Source organism: Gobio gobio (genome assembly GCF_949357685.1).
Source record: "Gobio gobio genome assembly, chromosome: 5".
NCBI classification, from domain to species: Eukaryota; Metazoa; Chordata; class Actinopteri; order Cypriniformes; family Gobionidae; genus Gobio; species Gobio gobio.
The window spans coordinates 11905895-11932304 of NC_137101.1; the positions used below are offsets into that span (position 1 = coordinate 11905895).

The 26410-nt window shown below is 38.9% G+C and overlaps 1 protein-coding gene across 24 annotated transcripts in view; it reads left to right on the plus strand.

Moving 5' to 3' along the window:
* The window catches only part of flncb (filamin C, gamma b (actin binding protein 280)), a 70727-nt gene extending 54306 nt beyond the window's left edge, over window positions 1-16421 (plus strand). For 8 of the 24 annotated variants that reach the window (XM_079817718.1, XM_079817737.1, XM_079817740.1 and 5 more), the window contains 16 exons: window positions 336-476; window positions 599-727; window positions 815-988; window positions 1837-1998; window positions 2547-2750; window positions 7779-7931; window positions 8015-8137; window positions 8755-9000; window positions 9375-9644; window positions 10729-10866; window positions 10952-11067; window positions 11468-11603; window positions 12769-12945; window positions 13033-13251; window positions 15124-15330; window positions 15411-16421. In XM_079817718.1, the coding sequence (XP_079673844.1) occupies window positions 336-476; window positions 599-727; window positions 815-988; window positions 1837-1998; window positions 2547-2750; window positions 7779-7931; window positions 8015-8137; window positions 8755-9000; window positions 9375-9644; window positions 10729-10866; window positions 10952-11067; window positions 11468-11603; window positions 12769-12945; window positions 13033-13251; window positions 15124-15330; window positions 15411-15598 (2783 nt within the window). In that variant the 3' untranslated portion in view covers window positions 15599-16421. The remainder of the gene's footprint in view (window positions 1-335; window positions 477-598; window positions 728-814; window positions 989-1836; window positions 1999-2546; window positions 2751-7778; window positions 7932-8014; window positions 8138-8754; window positions 9001-9374; window positions 9645-10728; window positions 10867-10951; window positions 11068-11467; window positions 11604-12768; window positions 12946-13032; window positions 13252-15123; window positions 15331-15410) is intronic. The other 16 variants (XM_079817735.1, XM_079817738.1, XM_079817741.1 and 13 more) reach the window with 5 other exon arrangements.
* Window positions 16422-26410: the final 9989 nt, after the last annotated feature.

Genomic DNA, 26410 nt, shown 5'->3' on the forward strand with positions numbered 1-26410 from the left:
ATAAAAGAATGTACTTAAATGCAAACTTTTCGGACACTTAATTGCATGATTTTTTCAAAAGCATGACAAAACATTATTAAAACATGATTAAAAGTGTAAAGTAAAAACGTTTAATTTGACATTATTACAAAGTGCACTTAAAAGTGTACTTAAGTGTGTTAAGAAAGTACACATCTGTGGCCTTTTATTTCATTAATATTATATTGTCTACAATTCTACTTTAAATATATATGTTTAGGATTTTAATCACATTCATTACAGTTAAGCACACTTCTTTTTTCACATGAGCCTACACAAGTCTGTATTCGAAAAGGTAGCATTTTGTCTTTTTCCAGGTGAGGTGCGTATGCCTTCTGGTAAGACTGCCCGCCCCAACATCACTGATAACAAGGACGGGACGGTGACAGTAAAATACGCCCCCACCGAGAAGGGCCTGCATGAGATGGACATCAAATATGACGGGAATCACATACCAGGTACCAAAACAATCAGACATTTGCTCTAAAATCTGGAAATCTAATAATGATGTTATAATAAATAATGTTTGTATTGATCATTTGGAAACATGAAGTGACACTCTTCTTATGTCTTCCTACAGGAAGTCCACTGCAGTTCTATGTAGATGCCATTAACAGCGGGCATGTGAATGCATATGGCCCTGGTCTGAGTCACGGCATGGTCAACAAATCTGCCACCTTCACAATCGTCACTAAGGACGCTGGAGAAGGTGATACACAAACCAAGCCTGGCTGTCTCCCAGTCGCATTGCATTATTCTCACATTGCTAGACTTTTGCACTCTCATCTTCCCTCAGGAGGTCTGTCTTTGGCAGTGGAGGGCCCCTCTAAGGCAGAGATCAGCTGTAAGGATAATAAAGATGGCACATGCACTGTGTCCTACCTGCCAACGGCCCCAGGAGACTACAACATAATCGTCAAGTTTGATGACAAGCACATTGCTGGAAGCCCCTTTACAGCCAAGATCACAGGTTGGGGTTTGTGTGTGCCCAAATATGGGTATGAGTGAGAGAGAGAGAGGATGAACAAGAGAGGGCAAAGTTATGTCTCTCCATAATGTTTGTGAATCACTAAATTAGCTGCTGTGTGTATTTATGTGTGTGCGCATGCCTTCACACCTGGAGAATTTAACCACATCTGTAAAGTGCTTCTAAAAGTAGTAGGCAGAATTTTTAGAAACAGGAAGCAGCTGTTTCCCCCCCATCCTCAAGTCTCAGTCTCACTTTGCCCCTCACACAATTTCTCTCTGCAATGGAAATGGGGTTGCACCCGTTCAAGAAATGCTTATTTTAATAATTGGATCATATTTGCTAGTTATAATAAATACATAAACAAGAACTACCTTTAAAATTTGGGAGTCGGTAAGATTATGCTCACCAAGGCTGCATTTATTTGATCAAAGATACAGTAAAAACATTAATACTGTGAAATATTTTTCAATTGAAAATGAACTTTACTTTTATTAATGTGATGGCAAAGTTGACATTTTAATATATTAAATCGTTCCAATATGCTGATTTGAAACATTTCTCCTTTTAATGTTTTTTTGTGTGTAAACTGTGATTCTTTGATTAATAGAATTTCAAATTTATGAGTTGGAGTACATCTAATTTTTTTTTTGCAGCAATGTCTTTACTGTTGTTTTTTTTGTAATATTTGTATATATTTTTTATAATAGTTGTTTTAGTTTTTTAACATTTTATACATACACACAGTATATATATATATATATATATATATATATATACACACACACTGTATATTTAAAGTCACTATTTATCATGGCTCCTCACTTTATTCTCTCATATTCTTGATAAAGGTGATGACACCATGAGGACTTCTCAGCTGAACGTTGGCACGGCCACAGACGTGTCTCTGAAGATCACAGAGACGGACCTGAGCTCCCTGACTGCGAGTATCAGAGCTCCATCTGGCAACGAGGAGCCCTGCCTGCTGAAGAGACTGCCAAACCGCCACATCGGTAAGTCACACGTCAAGCCTGCCAGTACCTACCTGCATCATGACTGAACTAATAAAGCAACCTGTAAATAAGCCAGATCTTATTAAGTTTAGGCAGGACATGTTGAAGGGCCATCAACCATGATTTGCAGGTAGTTTTAGTGGGAAGGGCACTCTTATTATAGACAGCATTTGGACAAATGTTTGTGTACACCCCTGCAAATAAGAATTATCAATATTTAGGTAATTTTTTTGCAGATGGGAAAGGCTGGGTATTTAAATATAACACTTTCAGAAACTAGAAGAATGAATGTATGAGTCAAAACAAGTCCTCTGACTGATGTCAGCAATCAAACACTACGACTTTCATCTAGTGATGCCTCAGAAACCTTATTTGAGACTAAGAGCTCCTTCCTGTGATTTCAAAGAGAATCCACTATCAGCTCAGAAAAGACTTGATGTAAAGCCAAATCCTGAGGCCTATCGCTTTTGTTAGATATGATAGTGCCACCATAAAATACTCTATTAAACCTGAACAAAGGCCTCAGTCCTGTTGCTCTTTATCTTCAGGGATATCCTTCACTCCTAAAGAGGTGGGTGAGCATGTGGTCAGCGTGAAGAAGAGTGGAAAACATGTGACCAACAGCCCATTCAAGATCATGGTGGGCCAGTCTGAGATTGGAGATGCCAGTAAAGTGAAGGTGTTTGGAAAAGGTCTGATTGAAGGACACACCTTTGAAGTGGCTGAGTTTATCGTGGACACCAGAAGTGCAGGTAAATGGTATTCTAGGATATGTGGCGCCCATTATGCACTTATTCCCAAGGTACACTTCAGTTTTGACGCAAACATTGTGTAGGCGCACTTTCGAAATGTATACTCTTTCAAAGTATTCTCCATTTGATAGCATAGCACTAGAAAGTTTCATCCTTGTCCATGATCTGTGCTATTTCTCTCCAGAAGTTAAAAGTGAAAAAAAGTCTTTGTACTCACTTAAACTACGGTTAAACACCCTCACACAAGCCCTCTTCATCATGGCCGTCTATTGTTGTTGCCGTCTCCAGTAGTTTGATGTTGTTGTTCCATCTCATTTGTTTCTTTCCAACTGTGAAACAACGGGCTAGAGCAGAGTTGCCACCTTGTGGACCAACTAATTAGATTAGATATCAAATTTACGCACACTGGGCCTCATAAAACTTTCGTAAATATATGAGCAAATTCTGAGTAATTTGCGCGTAAAATGGACCTTTATGAAAACTCTCCTCCAGATTCAAAAACGCTTCGTATACCATGGATTCAGTAGTTAAACGTGTGTATATTAATGAATTCCAAACATTCGTAAATAGGACGCGCATGCACGCTCATTCATAATTAGCATAATCCCCGCCCATGAGTTACAACTGCAAATGACGTGGCCAGGAACGCTGTGGAATCTTCTGGGATTCTTTCTCAGGTTTGGCTCCAGTATTTTGCATAAATGCTAAAGAGACTAATTGACCAATTGCCTAGCAATAAATATTACATTATCATGTGTCCACCAAAGCATTTTTAGCCAGCTAAAAAACGTCTGGTGCTCTTCTGAAAACGGCCAGCTGGTGGCGCTTGAAAGTGCTTTGCAAGGGCAGCGTTTTTCCAGCTGAGATACTTTGGTTGCTATGATACAGAATATCCGTGGCAGTAATGTGTTACTAGTATCTCATTTTGAAGAATATTACTGAATACAGAATCTAAAGGCGGTGGAGTGTGTTTCATGATAAACAAGAAATGGTGCGATCCTAGGAACATCTCCATTCTTTCGCGATCCTGCTCGCCTCACTTGGAACATTTAACTATCATGTGCCGGCCTTTCTACCTGCCGAGGGAGTTTTCCTCGGTCATCGCCACTGCCGTTTATATTCCACCACAGGCAGACACGGGGCTGGCTTTATCTGCCCTCCATGATGTGACCAGCGGCTTCATAAACAAACACCCCGACGCTGCTTTCATCGTCGCGGGTGATTTTAACAAAGCAAACCTAAAGAAAGTATTGCCAAACTTTCACCAGCATGTCTCCTGTCCCACACGAGGAGCAAACACACTGGATCATTGCTACTCTCCGTTTAAGAACGCCTACAAAGCTCGTTCACAGCCAGCTTTTGGCAAATCGGACCATGCCGCCATTTTCCTCACACCGGAATACAAACAAAGGCTCGTTCAAGAGCCCCCGGTGAGGAGGGAAGTCAAACGCTGGTCATCCCATTCAGAGATCACGCTACAGGCAGCTCTTGATGACGTCGACTGGGACATGTTCCGCGCGAGTTCTGAAGACGTCAGCGAGTTCACAGAAGTGGCGCTCTGCTTTATCAACACACTGACAGAGCAAGCCACACAAACATTAACTATAACGTCCTTCCCTAATCAGAAACCGTGGGTGGACAGTTCAATTCGCACTGCAGTAAACTCGCGCACTACCGCTTACAATGCCGGTCTCCTAACGGGGGATATGAGGGAGTACAAAGCTTCATGTTACGCCCTCCGGCGCGCCGTTAAAGCCGCAAAACTCCGATATAAAGACCGAGTGGAATCTCATTTCCAACTCAACGACTCCCGGCGGATGTGGCAGGGACTGAGGACCATCTGTGCTTTTGGAACTAAATCCTCTGCAGAGGTGAGAGCTGATCCGTTGCTGGTGAACGAGTTAAACTCTTTCTACGCTCGCTTTGATGGTAATCGCGGCAGCGCGACTCCGGCGAGTGACGCGTCAGAGAGAGTCCCTCAGAGCAGCAACAGTCACGTGATCTCTGTCTCGGAGGACGAGGTTCGGAGGGCACTCAAACGTGTGGATGTCAGGAAAGCTGCTGGGCCGGATGGTATTTCAGGTCGTGTTCTGCGGTCCTGTGCTGATCAGCTCGCAGGGCTCTTTACATCCATATTTAACGAGTCCCTTGCTACATCTGTTGTCCCCACCTCCTTCAAACGATCCTCCATCATCCCTGTACCTAAGATCAGTAAACCCTCTTGCCTAAATGACTATCGTCCAGTGGCTCTCACATCTTTAGTCATGAAGGTCTTTGAGAGACTTATTAAAAACAACATTTGCTCCTCCATTCCTGACACTTTGGACCCTCTTCAGTTTGCCTATCGTCCCAATAGATCGACTGAAGATGCCATCTCTCACGTCCTTCACTCCTGCCTCACTCACATCGACAGCAAAAGTGGGAACTATGTCAGGCTGCTATTTATTGACTATAGCTCAGCCTTTAACACCATAGTTCCCATTAAGCTAACACACAAACTCCTGGATCTAGGCCTGAATTCTTCTCTCTGCCTCTGGATTGAAGATTTCCTCACTGGCAGACCCCAGGCGGTGAGAGTAGGCCAGTTCACCTCCACCTCCATCACCCTGAGTGTTGGAGCTCCACAGGGCTGTGTGCTGAGTCCCCTGCTCTACTCTCTCTACACCCATGACTGTTTGTCCACACACAGCTCCACCTCGATCATCAAGTTTGCTGATGATACTGTTGTCCTGGGTCTCATCTCCAACAACAATGAGACGGCATACTTGGACGAAGTGGAGCAACTGACATCATGGTGCCAGGACAACTGTCTCTCTCTGAATGTTAACAAGACCAAAGAACTGATTGTGGACTTCAGGAAGAGACAGCATCGGTCATACTCCCCTCTCATGATCAGCGGGACACCGGTAGAGAGAGTGAGCAGCTTCAAATACCTGGGTGTGAACATCTCCGAGGATCTGACCTGGACTACACACATCCAGACACAGGTGAAAAAAGCCAGGCAAAGACTGTACCACCTGCGCCAGCTGAGGAAATTCAGGGTTTCACCAGCCATCCTGAAAACTTTCTATCGAGGGGCGATAGAAAGTGTCCTGACTCAGTGCATCACAGCGTGGTACGGGAACAGCACCAGTCACGATTGCAAAGCCCTGCAAAGAGTGGTGCGCTTATCCGAGCGCATCTCAGGCTCAGCTCTCCCGTCTCTGCAGGACATCTACACCAAACGCTGCAGAGGTAGAGCTACTAAAATCATCAGAGACATTAATCACCCTGCAAACTCTCACTTCACCCTGCTGCCATCTGGTAAGCGCTTCCGTAGCCTGATGGCAAAGACTGAAAGACTCAGGAGGAGTTTCTTCCCCCAGGCCATCAGACTCCTGAACTCAGTCACGTGACTTCACTTCACCCCGCACACGCATAAACATCCAGTTTAAACATTAACATCCACATACTGCCATTGCACTGCACTTTACGTTCCTATTGTTACTGTGTAACAACCTGTAATAACCTGTTTGCACATCATACTCCTGTTTGCACATTATACTCCATTTGCAATTATACCTATTGCATGCACATCATACTTCTCTATATATAAATATATATATATATTTTATGTTAACCACTTATTTTTAAGTCTACAGTTTTTCACTTATCATATCCACTTATTTTATATTTTATATTTTTATTTTATTTTTTTATTTTTATCTTATTTCCTATTTTTATCTTACTTGATTTATTTATAACTCTACTTATGTTAATACTTTTTATTCTAATTTTATTCTATTTCTATTTTAATTTCCCCTTGTGTTCTTGTAACTGTTATTTGCACTGTCCATGGAGCGGACCTGTTTACATTTCACTGCCAGTTGTATATTGTGTATATAACTGTGTATGTGACAAATAAAACTCTTGAATCTTGAATCTTGAATCTTGAATATAAAAAATGCCGTAAAAAGCAATATTAACTTTTCCATTATTGTTGTTCAGTCGGTGTACAAGTGGGATGATTGGTCGGTGTAGTTTTTGTCCCGCCCCGTCTCCACTGTGATTGGACGGCCTGGTAAAAAGTGACAGTGACGAGCACTGCCTATTACCCAACGATGAACAGTAAAAAAAAAAAAAAAAAAGAGACGGGGCAAATCAACTCTTGAAATATTATTACGGTACATAGTGCATCAAAATGCAATGTCATCAGTTTGCCTAAATTAGAACATAGAACGTTCAAATGTTTTACGCACCATTTACACATGGTAGGGAGCAGGTGTACATTTCTTTCGTACCAACCATTGACTGTAAAAAAATATGGACGTAGTGTCCGTGACGTCACCCATAGGATTCTGATGAGCAGTTTTGAAACGCAAAGTATGGACGAGATAGCTGTTGCCATCTTGGAAGCGTGTCATTGCGCGTTGCTCCCGGATAACAGAAAATGGGCAAAAAGGCGGGACGTGGGCGGAGCTGAAGTGATGTGATGACTAACAGACAGCAGATAAATGGCTATCCACCTGTCACTCGAAGTGGCCACGCCCTTAATTATGCAGAACTTTAATGCTTTATATAATGTAAACGAATGAGTTATAAAAAAATTCACCCCCCTCACAGTTGTCATGAAGGGCAAAATTAGCCGTATAGACCGAAACCACAATTTGTACCAGGCTGTAAACATGTTTTAATCTGCTGTAAAGTTGAGCATTTTAACATGGGGCTCAATGAGATTCTGCTCCCTTCTGGAGCCTGTCCCTAGCGGCCAGTCGATGAATTGCAGTTTAAATCACTTCCGTATTGGCTTCAATAGAAACTGCGGGAGGTTGCCGCTTTGTACCAACCAACATTTTGAAAATACGAACATTTTCGTGAATCCGAAAATGTATGTCAGAGTGGCTTTACACACAAATTCGTGCTGCTCGTTTTTCATGAATGAGGCCCACTGTACGTACATGCAGAAAAACTGAAGTATATTGGGATTTATAAAGGTTTGATTAAAGCAAACATAAATCCCACTTTTTTGGGATTTTTTTTGTTCATTAGGTTATGGAGGTCTGGGTCTGTCTATCGAGGGGCCAAGCAAAGTTGACATTAATTGTTCGGATGTGGAAGACGGAACATGCAAAGTGACCTATTGCCCAACCGAACCCGGAACATACATCATCAACATCAAATTTGCAGACCAACACGTGCCAGGTACTGCACAGACCTCAAACATGAGTCTTTTTGGGATGCTTTCTGAGGTGGGTGAATCTTAAACCCTTCATGTTGTTCCACAGGAAGTCCATTTACAGTGAAGGTTCTGGGTGAGGGACGAATGAAGGAGAGTATAACCAGAAAGAGGCAGGCACCTTCTATCGCCACGGTGGGCAGCACTTGTGACCTCAACCTCAAGATTCCAGGTGAGCAGAGATGGAATGAGACACTGGGGAGGGGTGTCAAGTCTTTCCGAAATTGCATAATATCTAGTAGGTACTAAATTTGGTTTGATACTTAGTTCAAAAACATACGTTTTGTATAGTATGAATATGGGTGGGAAGAATGAAATTTGGACGTACTACATCCACCATGTTGTCACCTTTCACTTCCGTTCGCATTTCCTTTACTGTGGCCTCATGGGATAGTAAAGTGTTCATCAGATGCACTTCAGAATCAAAAGTAGTAGGTCATCCAGGTACTTTTTGCTTACTGTTCTATGAATTTGATGCCTCACACCTATGCTCTGTTTTACGCCTGCTATGTAGTTGGGAAGTAGGCACATTCGGATGGAGGGTTTGTCTCTTTTTCCACCTGTTTCTCACTGACTCCCACTGTAATGTGTCACTTCCTGTCTCTTGAATCAGAGTGGCTCCGAATGAAACTGTATAGAATTTAATCAAAGTTGTTTTGATTAAAAGAAAGAATACGGAATTAGTTTTCATTCTACTCTGAAGCTTGCATTTTCTGTTTCTCTTTTCTCATTGCTTCCTTCCTTCTCCTCTTTCCTTTTCCCTCTGTCTTCCGGGTTCCTCATCTGTAGGGAACTGGTTTCAGATGGTGTCGGCCCAAGAGCGTCTCACCCGCACCTTCACCCGCAGCAGCCACACATACACGCGCACAGAGCGCACCGAGATCAGCAAGACCCGCGCAGGCGAGACCAAGCGGGAAGTGCGGGTGGAAGAGAGCACCCAGGTGGGGGGCGACCCCTTCAGGGATGTATTCGGTGGATTTATTGGCAGGGAGAGCCTTGGAACCTTCAGCAGCGGCCAGGGTCGACAACCAGAGGGTGTGTGCGTGTGTTTGTGTGCATTGATCGCTGGTTTATTAAGGTTTATTTCAGCTTCAAAAATTGAAAATTGAGAGAACTATCCCTTTAAGTTTTGCTCTTACGAGTTTCTTTTTGTGCTATTGTGTGATGATGTCATGGTGTGTGTGTGTTTATGGGGTTTTTGAGCGGGGGTGAGCGCACTCTTTCCACTGCAGACATTTATGACAGGAGAACCGAGCTGGAAAATCTGAGCGGCCGTCAGCTCTGTGGCCAACTCAGCCAAAACATCTTCTTTTATAGAAGAAATGCCTGACATTTTATGTGAAATGTCTCTTTTCCCTTCTCTCCCTCTCTTTCTCATGCTCTCAACGCCATCCCTCTTTCTCTCTCAGGTGAATCAGGCACACAGGAGATGACCGCACAGGTGACGAGTCCCAGCGGTAGCACGGATGACGCTGAGATCGTAGAAGGAGAGGACAGCACCTATAGTGTGCGTTTTGTGCCTCAGGAGATGGGCCCCCACACCGTCAATGTCAAATACAGGGGCCAGCATGTCCCTGGAAGCCCCTTCCAGTTCACCGTGGGGCCCCTGGGAGAGGGAGGGGCCCACAAGGTTCGGGCCGGTGGTACTGGCCTGGACAGGGGTGTGGCTGGAGTTCCAGGTAAGAGACAGGAAGCAGAATTAGTATTGATATTGTTAACTAAAACTATTAGAAATTGTTTTCATTAATTTAAATAATGCTGAAATAAAATTAAATGCAGGGTTAGTTTAGGGTTAGGGTTATATAATATTAGATAAAAAATTTACAAATTAAAGGCCAACTGAAATAAGATGAAGCACTAAAAGTACTAAAACTAAATATTTAAAAAAAAAAATTTAAATTGACAAAATTAAAGGATTAGTTCACTTTTAAATAAACTTTTGCTTATAATTTACTCACCCCCATGTCATCCAAGATGTCCATGTCTTTCTTTCTGCAGTCGAAAAGAAATTAAGGTTTTGGATGAAAACATTCCAGGGTTTTTCTCCATATAATGGACTTCAATGGGACCCAAACGGTTCAAGGTCCAAATGACAGTTTCAGTGCAGCTTCAAAGGGCTTTAAACGATACCAGACGATGAATAAAAAACTTATCTAGCGAAGCGATCAGTTTCTGCGAGAAACCGAGCAGTATTTATGCTATTATTTTACCTCTTAAAAGACGAACGCGATCATCTCTGAGCTCAGCCATAACTTCCGGCAACTGAGGTCAAATTAGATCGTGGTCATAGATATATCAATAGTATATCAATATCAATAGTAGATTCCTCATTCTACTGATCCGTGCAGGCGCTAATGAGGCATCTACGTATACATCTACGTATATATATCAAATCAAATTTGACCTCACTTGCCGGAAGTAATGGCGGAGCTCAGAGACGATCGCGTTCGTCTGTTAAGAGGTAAAATAATAGCATAAATACTGCTCGGTTTCTCGAAAAAAATAAAGCAAAAGTTTATTTAAAAGTGAACTAATCCTTTAACAAAACCTTATTCAAAATATTAATACATACTATAATTTATATACTTATATACTAAAATTACACTGACAGGATCTCAGACACTGTCAGGGGATATTGCGGGCATTCTTTTAGCCCACTGAGGTCTGCCAGATGATTTGGGATTTTAAAAAAAAGATATACTATATATTATTATTTTTTGCCATTAGCAGATTTTTAATAGTTTTTTAATGTGTGATTTTTAGCTGAGTTTAGTATCTGGACTCGTGAAGCCGGTGCTGGCGGTTTGTCCATAGCTGTTGAGGGGCCCAGCAAAGCAGAGATTACCTTTGAGGACAGGAAGGACGGTTCCTGTGGGGTGGCCTACGTAGTACAGGAGCCTGGTAAGTGCTAATGCTAATATTCAATTACACAGATGTGTTTACAATGGCGCTCAGTTTTTCGTTTGATTTATTTCTCTCATTTCAGGTGACTACGAGGTGTCTATCAAATTTAATGACGAACATATCCCAGACAGCCCTTTCGTTGTTCCCATTGCATCACTGTCAGATGACGCCCGCCTACTTACCATCACCAGCCTGCAGGTGAGTGATTCCAAATCAAACACACTCACGCGCTGAGCTGTGTGGAGAGTGCTCGTTATTCTCTGTAGCAGCGGGACGGGTGAGATTCAGGGACTCTTGAGAGCGGATAGCAGCTCCTTTATCAACACACTCTTTGAGAGACTGTGAGAGCACTTGATGGAGAGCACAGAACAGCTTATCATGAGACAAGACAAGTGTACTTGCAGTTGCCTTCACGAAGAGTGAAGGAGTTTCATAGGAAAGACAAAAGAGCATGGCAAAGTAGCAAATCATTTTTTATGTTGGCCATTGTGAAGAATCTTTGCTGAGAAAGGCACCAGAAAGGCATCTCTACATACTCGGCTTTAAAATTCTGAAGATTAGATGATATTGTAAAATTGTCTGTCTGGCTCTCTCTCAGCAGGAGATGGGTCTGAAGGTGAATCAGGAGGCCTCGTTTGCCGTGCAGCTGAACGGGGCGAGAGGGGCGATTGATGCTAAGGTGCACACACCGTCTGGAGCAGTGGAGGAGTGTTACATCACTGAGCTAGACAATGGTGAGCAAATGGGCACATACTCACGCATAGAAAAAGTCAGGGGATCTATAATTAATTATATGATTTTATGTATTACTTGTATTATTTTATTTAAATAAAATATTATACTATTTTATTATTTGTATATTATTGTTACTATAGTATAGTATTTTTTAAATATATTATCTATATATATTATTGTATTTTTTTAATTATATTATTTCATTATTTTGTATATGATTACTATTTATATATTTTTATTATTTACATAAATAGTGTAAATATTTATGTATTAATTATGTAATATATTATTTTATTAAACAATGTGTATAATATTATTTTGTTATTTTTGTATATTATTATTTATATATTATTGTTTTGGTTATATTATTATTATTATTATTATTATTATTATTATTATTATTAATATCTAAATATATGCAAACATTGTTTAATATATTCTTTTTTTAAACATACATTTTTATATTTTTTGTTTTGTATATTATTCATGATATTCTTATTCATTATTGTTATTATGTTTTATAAATATGTTATTTATATATTAAACCCTTTTTGTATTATTATTTATATAATATTTTGCTTTATATATATTATTATTATTTACATTTATAGTATATACACATCTATGTATTAATAATGTAATGTATTATTTTGTATTATTATTTTTTTGTTCTATATTATAATTTTTTATTATTATGTATATGATCTAAATATACTGTATGTATACTTTGTTTAATATATTATTAATATATAATATTTTATTTTACACATACTTTTTTCTCATATTATTTTGTTTTGTATATTATTCATGTTTTTTCTTATTTCTTATGATTATCATTATTATGTTATATAAATATGATATATTCTATTAAACCATTTTGATACTTTTTATTTTGTGTATTATTAATTTTATAATAATAATCATAATACTTTTAATAATTACTTTTTCTCATACCCAAAGCGCTACAAAAACAGGAAATGGAGGTAAAATAGAAAAATACAGACATAATACAATAAATACAGTAAAAAACAAACAATAAATAATGCAACATTCAAATTATGATCTCGATAACATTTAAAGACGCACTAGAACTGATGTTAGTTTATAGTATATGGATAGAGATTGCATTTGAAATGATTCAACATCGCATGCCTGTTTGTGCAGATAAACACGCCATACGGTTTATTCCACGGGAGAACGGCGTCCACTCCATTGATGTCCGTTTTAACGGGAGTCACATCCCAGGCAGTCCCTTCAAGATCCGTGTAGGGGAACCCTGCCAGGCTGGAGATCCAGGAATGGTGACTGCTTTTGGGCCTGGACTGGAGGGGGGAACTACAGGTATGACACCAACCAACCAAACAGCCAATCACGAGTGTCAAGACACAAGCGCACATGCATTCACTCAATACATCTCATCCTTCACAGGCGTACCCTCAGATTTCACTGTAAACACGTGTAACGCTGGGTCAGGAGCTCTGTCGGTTACCATTGACGGCCCATCGAAAGTGAAGATGGATTGTCAGGAGTGTCCAGAAGGATACAAGGTCACCTACACACCCATGGCTCCCGGCAGCTACCTCATCTCCATTAAATATGGAGGACCGCAGCATATCGTGGGCAGCCCCTTCAAAGCCAAAGTCTCCGGTGAGACATCACACACTACATTAGAGTAGCTTAATGTAGTATACATTTTTTTGCTCTTTACATATAGGGCTGACACTGAGTTACTCAGACCATAAAAAGGTCCCGACTAGTCGGTAGTCAGGACCTTTTTATGCACGGCATTCAAAAAAGGCCACTTATAGAACCTTGAAATCAACACCTGCAAGACAGCAAAAAAAAACATTCAGCAAGTTTTTACAGTGACTATGTTAAAGATCAACTTTTTTATAGAGATTTTTATGTATGAATATAAAATGAATAGTGAATAATGAAACAATGAATAGTATTTTTTATTAACTAACACTAACAAAGAGCAATAAATGCTGTAAAAAACGTATTGTTCATGCTAGCTAATGCATTAACTTGCGTTAACAAATGAGACCTTATTGTAAAGTGTTACCAATATTTTAATGTAATGTTTGGTAAAACCTTCATATTAAAGTTTTAATTGCTAGTGTACCATTTATTGATGTCTATATTAATTATATTATATTATATTATATTATATTATATTATATTATATTATATTATATTATATTATATTATATTATATTATATTATATTATATTATATTATATTATATTATATTATATTATATTATATTATATTATATTATATTTGTAGTGGACGGAACAGAATGACAGAATGTTACAGAGTACAAAATTAAATCAAGTATTGTTAAAGGTGCACTATGTAACTTTTCATCCGCTGGAGGTCGCCTATTCAAAACAAAGGCGTAGTTTAATGACGCCAAGTTTGAGCGCAGACTTTTGGGACATGTGGTCTTCACCTCACAGCCAGTGGAAAAGAATCGGGATAGGACTCTGGCAGAAATCATGTTCATGGATGCGATTATTAACGTTACTGTAGTATGAAGCAGAAGCTGGAGCAATTGTTAATAAGAAGAGCGCAACACACACCTCGCGAGCAGCGGGACCTTTATTATGGCATAGTCGCCGGCAGGACTTTTATTATGACACAGTCGTCGGTGCCACTTCCGCTTCTCCGGTCATGACTATGAGGTAACGCAGCTCTGTTTATCATATTAGATACATCTGAGTGTGTTGAACATTATGTTGTGACGTCACTCTGTGCGTTCTCTCGGCGGCTGCTATGACACTTGTTCACACTGCAGTGAGAGTAAAGCGTTTCTGCAGAATAAACCCGGAAACCGAGGGGAACGAAGATATGATGTCATCGACAGGCGACTCCCTCACACGTCCCGGTTCTTTGGTTAAAAGAGCAATTTTCTCACGATTTACAAATAGTTGGAAACATTTGGGATATTGTAAGTACTCAACTGAACAAAATATATAACACTGGCCTAGTGGTTTTTGGATATTTTTACATAGTGCACCTTTAATATAAAAATATAATACAAAATATAAAATTATTTATCAAAAATTATTAAAATGGTTATAAACATGAAAAAACGGCATTGTTGTTCCTTAAATATTATGTATATGGCTCTCATAGCACCTTGAAGTCTGGGACAAATACATTCACATGAGTAAATAACTATAATTAAAAGCTCCAGCACTCATTTTGAAATAGGAAAGGGGTTAGGAAATAGGAAATCTGGGTTTGCGGTATATTCTCTGGTTTTCTCTGGTCAAATTTTAACCGGTCCAATCAGCGAACCAGGGAGTCTGGTAGGACCAGGCTATGATCAGGCAGGATTAATATGCAATATGATGGAGTGGATTTGAAACAACACAAGCTTATGACAACTATGAAAACATGTCAAAATGTTACATATTTTCGAATTGAGATGGTAATGATTTGAAGGTATCAAATGGAACAGCGGCTCATCTTTCACGAAGCAAATCAATAAAAAGAAATTCACTCGTCCAGGTGCACGTCTGTCCGGTGGACACTCTCTACACGAAACGTCATCGGTCCTGGTGGAAACGGTGACGAAATCATCCTCGGTGGCCGGATCTTTCTCCACTCTGCCGAAGTTCTCGTCCGATGCCAGTAATGTGGTCTCCAGGGGGGCCGGACTCTCCAAAGCCTTCATCGGCCAGAAGAACACCTTCACGGTGGACTGCAGTAAAGCAGGTGCCTAACTTTTTCATGCATGTGTGTGCACATAACGCACATATACAGATGACTAAACGGCTTTTAATTTCTCTTTGCAGGGACAAACATGTTAATGGTAGGAGTGCACGGGCCAAAGACTCCCTGCGAGGAAGTGTACGTCAAACACATGGGCAACAGAATGTACAATGTCACATACACAGTGAAGGAGAAAGGAGACTACATCCTCATAGTCAAATGGGGCGAAGAAATGGTGCCCGGAAGCCCTTTCCACGTCACAGTGCCTTAAAAGACTGTCTTTAGATCCTCTCCGCTATGCAAAGACTCTACTGATCGTCCTGGGAACGCCATGACATATTAACTCACTGTGTTTCACAATTAATCAAGAAAACGTTGTCGTCTTCTATATCTGCATACGCTTTATCCAAAGTTCATTTCACGCTCGGTTATGTACCGTAACTGTTTTTTTTTGTATTATGTTATTTTAGACGTCGTGAGACTAGAGAATGTTTGAAGCAGAAGTGAATGATAAAATGGTTTTGAACTGCCCAGCAGTTGCTATTTTGAAGATGCTACATGCTAAATCACGTCCACCTTCCAGTCAAGTTACTGTCCGGACCATTTACAGACGTAATTTAAAGCTGAGTTATTTAATCGTTGTTTTTTATCTAATGCTAAATCTGGTCTTATTTTTATGATGGGATAACATCATTTAGTCTCTGAGTCTGGAGCAGGTTCGCAGCCGGTCCTGATCGAGGGCTTAGTTTGAGCAGTGAAAGCCTGACGTTTTAGTCCTTTAGGACTAGGTTTAGGCTCACACTGGGTCTGAACCGGTCCCGGGTGGCCCAGCACCCCTGCAGACTGGGTTGTGTGATTGGTTAGATGAGATTTTTTTTGTTTTTTGTACCAAACGGTGTAGCAAAAACCGTTCAGCATGTGAATGTTTGAAATCCCACAGTTTTTACAGTGACTATATTAAAGAGCAACATTTTATAGTGATTTTATAATTATGAATTTAAAATAGAAATGTATGGAGAAACACTAATTGTTTGATATTTTATTCTACTGTTTGGTAAAACTGTGCTGGCATATTAAAATTTTAATTGATAATGTGCTGTTTATTGATGTCCATCTGTCTATTATATTATACAATTTATATCTATTATATTATACAATTATTATATACTATATATTATATATTATGTCAATGATTATATTGTAGTGTATACAATATCACTTTACAAAAAGTTAAATACAATATCATATCAACATGTGGCAAATGTATTTATACAATTAACATTAAGTTTTGTTACCTTCAAAAACATATATTATATTAATTATATTATATCAATTATTATATTATACTGTTATATTGTATTGTATTATATACAATATCACCTTGCAATAAGTTAAATACAATATATCAACATGTGGCACACTTATTAATAAAACTAACATTACGTTTTGTTGCTTTCAAAAGCATATTATATTGTATTATATTATATTATATTATGTTATATGAATTATTATATTGTATTATACAATATCACTTTGCAATAAGTTAAATACAATATCATATCAACACGTGGCAAATGTATTTATACAATTAACATTAAGTTTTGTTGCCTTCAAAAACATATATTATATTAATTATATTATATCAATTATTATATTATACTGTTATATTGTATTGTATTATATACAATATCACCTTGCAATAAGTTAAATACAATATATCAACATGTGGCACACTTATTAATAAAACTAACATTACGTTTTGTTGCTTTCAAAAGCATATTATATTGTATTATATTATATTATATTATGTTATATGAATTATTATATTGTATTATACAATATCACTTTGCAATAAGTTAAATACAATATCATATCAACACGTGGCAAACTTATTAATAAAACTAACATTACGTTTTGTTGCCTTCAGAAGCATATTATATTATATTATATTATATTATATTATATTATATTATATTATATTATATTATATTATATTATATTATATTATATTATATTATATTATATTATATTATATTATATTTATTATATTATATTATATTATATTATATATTATATTATATTATTAATTATATTCATCTGTAGTCCCTGGACAGAATGTAACAGTCAACCTAAATATAAAATCAAAATGATAAATAAATGAAGATATACACAAAAAGCAAAGGAAAAACGTCATTGATGTTCCTTAGATTAACCTAGTTAAGTTAACCAAAATAATAAATGGAGATACAACATCATATCAACGTGTGCCAAACTTATTAATAAAACTAACAAAACGTATTGTAGTAGCCTTCAAACTCCTTTTGTCCATGACTGTGTGCCGTGTGTTAGTTTCCTTCACAGCCTCTAGAGGGCGATCTCACACTATTTCAATGCCAGGTGTAGTTAATGAGGTATTAGTTACAGGCTCAATCACTGCAAGCTGGCCGGGAGAAAAGCTCGTTGAGGTCAGTGTTTGAGCTACACTGTTGATTGAGATTTAAAATAGCAATATTTTCCAATGAACCCCAGATAAATACACAAGACATTTAAAATAAATAAGCACAGCATTCTTTCTGTTATCAAGTGTATCAATATATTGAGAGAGATGAGCTTCCTCTCTGGTCTCATCACTAACCACATTACACATATCAGGAGGGAAATTCCTTCAAAGAGGCAAATAAGAGTGGAATGCTCTTCCAACTGAGATTAATCAACCAATACACTCTGGGAATGTAACATTTTAGGGCCAAGTGTATTAAAATGCGCGTGGTGTAGGCTAGTGTGAAATGCTCAAATTATCAAGCTTGTTTCTTTCCAGTTTAATGAGCTGAATGAAAACGCATAATTTAGTTTTTTTTTCCCTGATTCTGATCTTGCCCCATAATTTGAATGTGTATTCTCAGTTCTATGAATCCAATCAGCTCAGACAAGCATGCTATTTTGCTAGCGACGTCATACAATTAAAAATATATATTATTTTTGGTTAAAAGTATGCAATTTATATATTCTGCTAATCTATCATCAAGTCAGAGTCCTAGTAAATAATGAAAAGCTGGAATATTTCAGTCACTTCATAAATTGCTCGATTTGGGCTTTCATATTAATCGATGGCCATTTTGTTGGTGCAGAAATCAGATGTAACATGGGTGTGATGTGAGGAAGAGGATGATAAAGAGTATTGCAGAACGATCATCTTCCTTGGCAACGTTGGTTGAGTAAGATCCATAGCTGTCTTTGCTCATCCTCCCCATCTTTCAGCGGTGCTGGAAGTATTTTTTCCATTAATTTTCCCCATAGGGATTTTTAAAAAAGTATTTGTAAAAGCGATATAAGCTATGAACCAAGTCAACCAGCTACGAAGTGAATCATTATAAACTTTGATTTGAAGCAAGCAAAAAAAAAGTTTTCAAAAATCTGACAAAAGTAGAAGACTGTGTACTTAAAGGTGCAGTGTGTAATATGTATGAGGATCTATTGACACAAATGCAATATAATATACATAACTATGTTTTCAGTGGTGTACATAATGAACCGTTATGTTTTTATTACCTTAGAATGAGCCATTTCTATCTACATACACCGCAGGTCCCCTTACAGTGAAGTCAACATTTAGCGGCGTCATGTTTCTACAGTAGCCCTAAACGGACAAACTTCTCTACGGAGCACTAGCTACTCTCTGCTGTCTTAGACGACATCTTTGTCCTGTGTCGGCCACCGTAGCTTCTCTATGTGCTTCGAAAGGGAGGGGTGAGCGGTTGCAATTCGCAAACTCCACCGCTAGATAAATATTACACACAGCACCTTTAAATGCTCTGAAAATGTTCAAAAAGTGATTCCAACGATATCATTCCTATGTTTCATCATTATAGCTGGGATGGCACTTCGCCATTCGCAGAGTTAGAACACTATACACACTATACCTATAATAACTATATTAGCATCCACACTACGATAATGTTCTGAGTGTGCGCTGGTGTGAATGCTCAAGCTCTGATTGGCTGTCATTGTTTTTATCATTCATCAGGTGGAAAAAAGATCGTTCTGAAAGTGATTCCATCGTTATAGTTATCATAAGTCCCTAACCCTTTTATTAAAATCCCACAACTACTTTTCTCTGCAGAGGCAAGAGTTCAAATGCTGAATTAAATAGGTTATGTATATTCAAAGTACATTATGGGAGTTAAAGGTGGCTTCATCATGTGACTGGCCCCTGTAGGCTCACGGGTCTCAACCTGATCCCTTTGTGTGTTTATTTTAAATAAAACTCACCTTTTGCTCTCGGCCACTGCGATATCCATTTATCCCTAGAATTCTCGTTCCGCAAATAAAGAGCACGGTGGCCAGTGGCGGCACCCTGTCACCTCATCAGTATGTGAACATCCTACTGAAAGGTGCTTGATCTCTACTTTCTTTTTGTCCCTGGGCCAGGCCTTCAGGAAGGAGCTAGATAAAGCCCATCTTAATGAGATATGGGGGATGACAGGAACCTAATGGATTCCTGGTCATTTGTAATGAGGATGTAAATGGCAATAAAGGCTCTGGGGCTCCGGAATTAAAGCTGCATATTTCTAGCACTGAGATGCTCGTTACAGTGGAAAAGGGACAGGAAGGGAGAAAATCCGTTTAAAGGAAGAGGGAAGGAGAGGGATTTCAACACCTGGTTGTGTGTGTGGGACAATCACTTAGCAACGCAAATGACCTTGCACCTGTGGATGGAGGTATAGTGGGGCGCACCGTCCTTCCTTTGACAGTGTTCGGTTTAGTTTGCTTAAAAACCACTTCAGCTCTGCAGCATATTTTGTTTTTTTTAGAGAATAAGGCATATCGGAATTTAAAAGAGTGCCCTACCCACATACATTGGAGTAAATTGATAAAAATGGTCTCATTTTACACAAAACACTCTACATTGTAACACAGTGGTGGAATATTGCATATATCATATTGTATCTATTCACAATTTGATGATAAACATATATAAAAAGTCATATTTTGATTTATTTTTTAATTCATTTGTTATTTGAAAATCTATAATTTTTAATCTGTTTGGTCTTCTTCCCTTCAACCCGCCCAATTGCTACTCAAAATTAGCCCAAAACAAGCCCAAGCCCAAGCGCATATATATTATAATATATATTATATATAATATATATATTATATATATATCAATTTTTATTTTATTTTAATTTTTTTGTCAGGGTTCCCTGCTAAAATTCGCATTCCCGGGGCTAGGGATGTCACGGTACCAAAATTCCAGTAGTCGGTACCAATTTCGGTACCACAGCTAAATTATTATTATTTTTTTTTACTATTTAAAAAATAATAATTTAATGTATTAAGTTTATTATTTATGATAATAATCATAAGTAAATAATACATAAACATTTAAAGGCTTTATGCTGTTTAAAAGTAAACATTGTTTATAAAAAAAGATTAAGTGAAAAATAATCAACCATCTAGGCATAATTATTATTATTAGTAGAGACGTGTTATTATTAAATAGAGACGTCGCTAAATCTACTGTCGGCTACAACAGTAGCCTAATATATTGCCAATTAAATTTTTTTTTTTAAACCAAACTTTTATTTTGACTAGGGATGGGCATCAGTGGTCGAGTAATCGAGTACTCGAACGTGACAGCGATCATCGATCATGAGAACGATGATCGCCCTGAAAAAAAAAAATATTTGTCTCTTTTTTATTGGTTATTGCGTCGTTTTGCGCGGTACCGGAGGTCTGATTGGTTAGCGTTATACAGCACGCCTCCAGACCACGGCGAAATAAAGTGAAACTGAGGTGTGCACTGCAGTGATGTCTGGAATCACTGATCATTAAATGGTTAGTGCAAGATGTGCAGGGCCAATCTGTCATAGATGCTGTAAATGATCTGTGTTTAGTTCCCCGTGTATCAGCTGATCCACAGAGAAACTAGCGAGAACACTCAGACTAGCGCGTGAAGTTCATGTGCGCATTCGCGTCCTTTTCTGCAGATGCACATTGTAAGATTACTTTTATGTTGTCTATATCTGATTAATCTAATATAAAACGCGTTTGGTTGAGCTTAATAAGCTAGCAAAGCGCTGCCGTTATACCGGCTGTTGTTCATTCTCTTCAGTTTCAGCTCAAATGCATTAATGCTCGAGCTCGACATGGTTTAGAGACAGATATTCTTTTCAGATAGGCTATTTCTTTCTCAGAATCATTGACATTAGTAATGCAGCAGTGCTATACTGTTCTCGTATTTTTTAACAGTAGACCTAGTTTATTTAAAGTTGTTTTTCGTTATGAGTTTGAAAACGCGCAGTGATGTCTGTAAACGCTTCGATCATGAATAATAAAATTAAGTGCATGATGTGCAGAGTCAATCTGTCAAAGCATTATAATGAGAACACGATTTTAATAAAATGTTGTTTCTGTGTGCTTTCGTTGTCCGTGTATCAGCGCTGTTAAAGGAAGAGCGCATTCAAAATGTTCCGTTTCAAACCCGCGCCTGTAAAATCTAGCACGCTGAAGTTCACGTGCGCATTCACGTCCTTTTGTGTTGATTTATGTCGTAATAGGTTCATAATAATCTTCATATTAATATTGATATAGGGTGCGTTTGGTTGAGTTTATTAACCAGCTAGCAAGCTCTGCAGGGTGGTGTTATTTCACAGTTTCAGCTCATAGGCAATGCTCGATATTACTGACTTGGTTATTTGAGACGGTCATTTTATAAAGATGTTTCTTTTTCAAAGACATTTATGCATCATAATCTAGCAGTTATTTTTTTGTTTTATATGTTCATGTTTTCATATACCTGTTTTCATGTCACATTTGTATTTGTCATCAACCATTTTCATAACAGTTTTCATTATCTCAATGACGGACATGCCCCGCCCCCGAGTACTCAAGTACTCATTTTTGAGACCTATCGATGATCGAAATGAGAAATTGACAAAAATGCACATCCTTAATTTTGACGGGATGCCGTGAACACCTTTGAGTGTCTGTGTTCATTATATGACCGCTTTCTCAAATGAAAGGGCAAATTCTCATGAAGTGACAGTTTATGCGCTCATGTCCTCATATGATGGCACACGGCAGAGACTACAAAGACAGCGAGCGAGTGTCACGCGTGTGTGCGCGCTCCCGCCCGTGCATCGCCCGACCGCCCGTCATTCACCATTCGTCACGTCATTCGTCATTCATGCAGTTTAATATTCACAGACACTAGTATATATTGGGCTACTGTCATATATTAGCCCTGCACTTATATTAACACGGAAGCGACTGAACGCAGCTGCGGGTACCGAATATACTCGGGAGTCGGTCCTACCAGTACTACAGAAATGCTGGTATCGTCACATTTTTATAATTTCTGTACCGACTTGGTACCGAAGTACCGGTACCTGTGACATCACTACCCGGGGCTAAATATCACATAATTGGGGTCGCTTCAACCCGCGGACATTGTTAAAGACAACCGCAGGACAACCGCAGCAACAGTGTTAAAGTAGCCCAATTCCGCGGGAAAACCGCAGACTTGGCAACACTGATCCTCTCATTCCTGTGTAATAATCAAGGAACTTTGCCGCCGTACCATGGGTGCAGCGGTGCAATGATATTACGCTGCGCCTGAAAATAGACTAACTTCCGTCAACATAACCAACGTGACAAACTGCTTGCACTGGGATCGTGCTGGGGACTATTTTCAGGAGCTGTGTAGTGTCATTGCACCGCTGCACCCATGGTACTGCAGCAAAGTTCCTTGATTATTACGCTGGAATGAGAGCCAGACCCAGAGATCGGCTGAATGGACTGTAAAACTCAACTTTTTATCTCTAGGGGAGCTGGAAAAATGAGCCTATTTTCAAAAAAAGGGGAGTGTTCCTTTAACAGAATTTTGTTCTTATTCCCTTGTTTGTTTTTGCTAAATAGTCCTATAAAAGCCACAGCAGAACACACAGTAATTGGGCTCTTGAAAGAATCAGCATTTTAGAACGAATCGTTTCAGTGAATAATTCATTGACTCGCTCAACATTTGCCATGTGGAAAGAGTCATTAAAATATCCTTTATAGTAATATGCCTATGAACTATGAAATCTTTGAAATGTCAAAAACTGCTCTGTGTTTTACTGCATTCACACCATGTCAGGTGGTACAGAGGTCATGTTGTAAAAGTCAGAGATCTCCGAATTTTAGATATACGATATATACGAGAACGTGAGCTTTTTACAAGTTGGATTCAATCTCGTAATTACGGTAATTACGACGTGGTATGAACGCATCTTGAATCTGTAGCGGTCAGGTGGTACAGCGGTCATGTGGCACCAGTCAGAGCTCACTAAACATTCCAAGTTTACATGTTGTAATTACAAGTTTTATGAGGACATGAAAGCTTTTTACAAGTTGGATTCAATCTTGTAATTACGGTAATTACGACTTGGTGTGAACTCACCTTGGTACCTAGGGTGGCCATTTCCATAACACCAAAAAGGAGGACACTTTGCGGCATTTAGTGAAGCCAGAATAATTGCATAGGACTCTGGTGTACTCGCAACTACAATACAATTTTGTTCATCGTATCGATGGTATCATGAGACAGTGATTCTGAAATAGCCTACTTTATTCTTTGCCAGATCATTTGATCTACGATATATCTTGAAGTAGACCTATGTGTAAGAGTTTGTTCACTGTATTTGTTTTTATTCAAGACAATGTGATGTCTGTTTCAAAAACTGACCACTGAGATGAACCTGTCTTGCAAGGTGCACAGTGCCTGAAAACATAAAGTTTCTGGACTTAATAAACACATAATCTGGCACAGTGCCAAATCCATGAAAAGCATCTCTACTGCTTTTTGATATATAATGTGTCCATTCCGGATTAAAAGAGGTCTGACGTTTCAGCATGTTAACGTTATATGACGTGGCCAGCACGTCGTGGAGGCTTGTTTAGGTTTTTAACCAATGATATATCAGATTTATTTGACACCGCTTTCAGCCAATCATTTGTTTGACCAGAGATCTTACGGCATTAGACGCTATGCTGCTGTTTCCCAATAAAGATTCTAGAGCGGGTTTTTTGTTGTTGTAGCGCAACTCCAAAAAGGAGGACAAATGAGTGTCTGGCTTGAGGCTGCGCCGGACGCCGGACAGGGGGCTTAAAATCCGGACTGTCCGGCCAAAATCCGGACGTATGGTCACCCTAATGGTACCAGTCAGAGCTCACAGAAAATTCCCAGTTTACAAGTTGTAATTACGAGCTCTACAAGGACATGACAGCTTTTTAGAGGTTCCAATCTCGTAATTACGGTAATTACGACGTGGTATGAACGCACCTTGAATCTGTAGCGGTCAGGTGGTACAGAGGTCACGTGGTACCAGTCAGAGCTCACAGAAAAATGTCCAGTTTGCAAGTTGTAATTACGAGCTCTACGAGGACGTGAAAGCTTTTTACAAGTTGGAATCTCGTTATTATGGTAATTACGACATGGTTTGAACACACCATGAATCTGCAGCGGTCAGGTGGTATAGAGGTCACATGGTAGCAGTCAGAACTGTCAGAAAATTCCCAGTTTACAAGTTGTACAAGGACGTGAAAGCTTTTCACAAGTTGGAATATCGTTATTACGGTAATTGCGACACGGTGTGAACACACCTCGAATCTGCAGCTGTCAGGTGTTACAGAGGTCACATGATAGCTGTCAGAAAATTCCCAGTTTACAAGTAGTACAAGGACGTGAAAGCTTTTTACAATTTGGAATATCGTTATTACGGTAATTGCGACACGGTGTGAACACCCCTTGAATCTGCAGCGGTCAGGTGTTACAGAGGTAACATGATGGCTGTCAGAGATCTCAGAATTTCCCAGTTTAAAAGTTGTAAGTTGTAACTACAAGATATTGGAGGACATGAAAGCTTTTTAAAAGTTGTATTTAATCTCGTAATTACGACGGTATGAGCACACCTTGAATCTGCAGCGGTCAGGTGGTACAGAGGTCACATGGTACGAGTCAGAGCACTCCCTGTTTTCATGTTGTAATTATGAGTTCTACAAGGACGTGAATGCCTTTTACAAGTTGTAATCTCGTAATTACGGTAATGACGGCATGGTGTGAATGCACATTTAACCTCAAATGTTTTCACAGATTTTTTCTTTTTCTTTTTTACTTGTTTTTATTTAGCACTAGCACTCTTAGAACATTTCTCAGCCAATCAGATTGGAAGACTGGGACTATCTATAGTTTTATTAATAAAGAGTATTCAACTGTTTGACAGTTGCTGTTTCAGTTTGTGAAAGAAATAAGTCTTTTTTTTTTAATGCACAGGACATTAAGGGGATTTATTTATTTATTTTGTACTTGTTTTTAACCATTGGAAAAAAAATAAGTTTGAGTGGTTAAAAAAATACATCACTTTTACAAGCCCTCCTCCTAACCATAAGTATTTGTCCAGCCAATATAATTACACATTGTGTCCATAATAGCAGAAAGCACTATGATGGATTTCAGGAACCATTAGCGTTAGGTTTTTCTTCCCTTGCGCGTGTGCCGTAAGACAGCGCTACTAATGGTAATAGTAGGTCTCGATGTGGATGCTGAAGTGTTTCCTCACTTTTCCTCAGGCGTCATGGCAACACTGTTTAATAGAGGGGGTTGGTTGTCTTATCAGAAAATGCAATCTGCTGAGTTTACTGGGGGAGAGGACAGATTGCGGGCATGATGGGAAATTTCCATCACCTGCTTTTTCACTTACAGCTAACCACACGTCTAAATTTGAAAGCGAGTGCACTTCCAAAGATAAACACCCTTCGGCAACACTGATTAATTCATATGTGTCATGCAGCCAGGGTTCATTCTATGTATGAAAATACATACAGTACATGTGATGCTCAGGGCTCTCCGGAGGCCTGCGTCTGTGCTGTTGAAGCCACAGCATACCAAAACCTTGGCCGGAGTCATATCCGTCCTAATCCATGCTAATGGAAAAAACACCATCTTCATTTTTTTCCTCATGAATCATGAATAGGAGTGTCTGTTGACACTCTGGGAGCAATGTAATTCTGTTGCAGGAGGAGGAGGGGTAAATTATTAAGTTGCTAT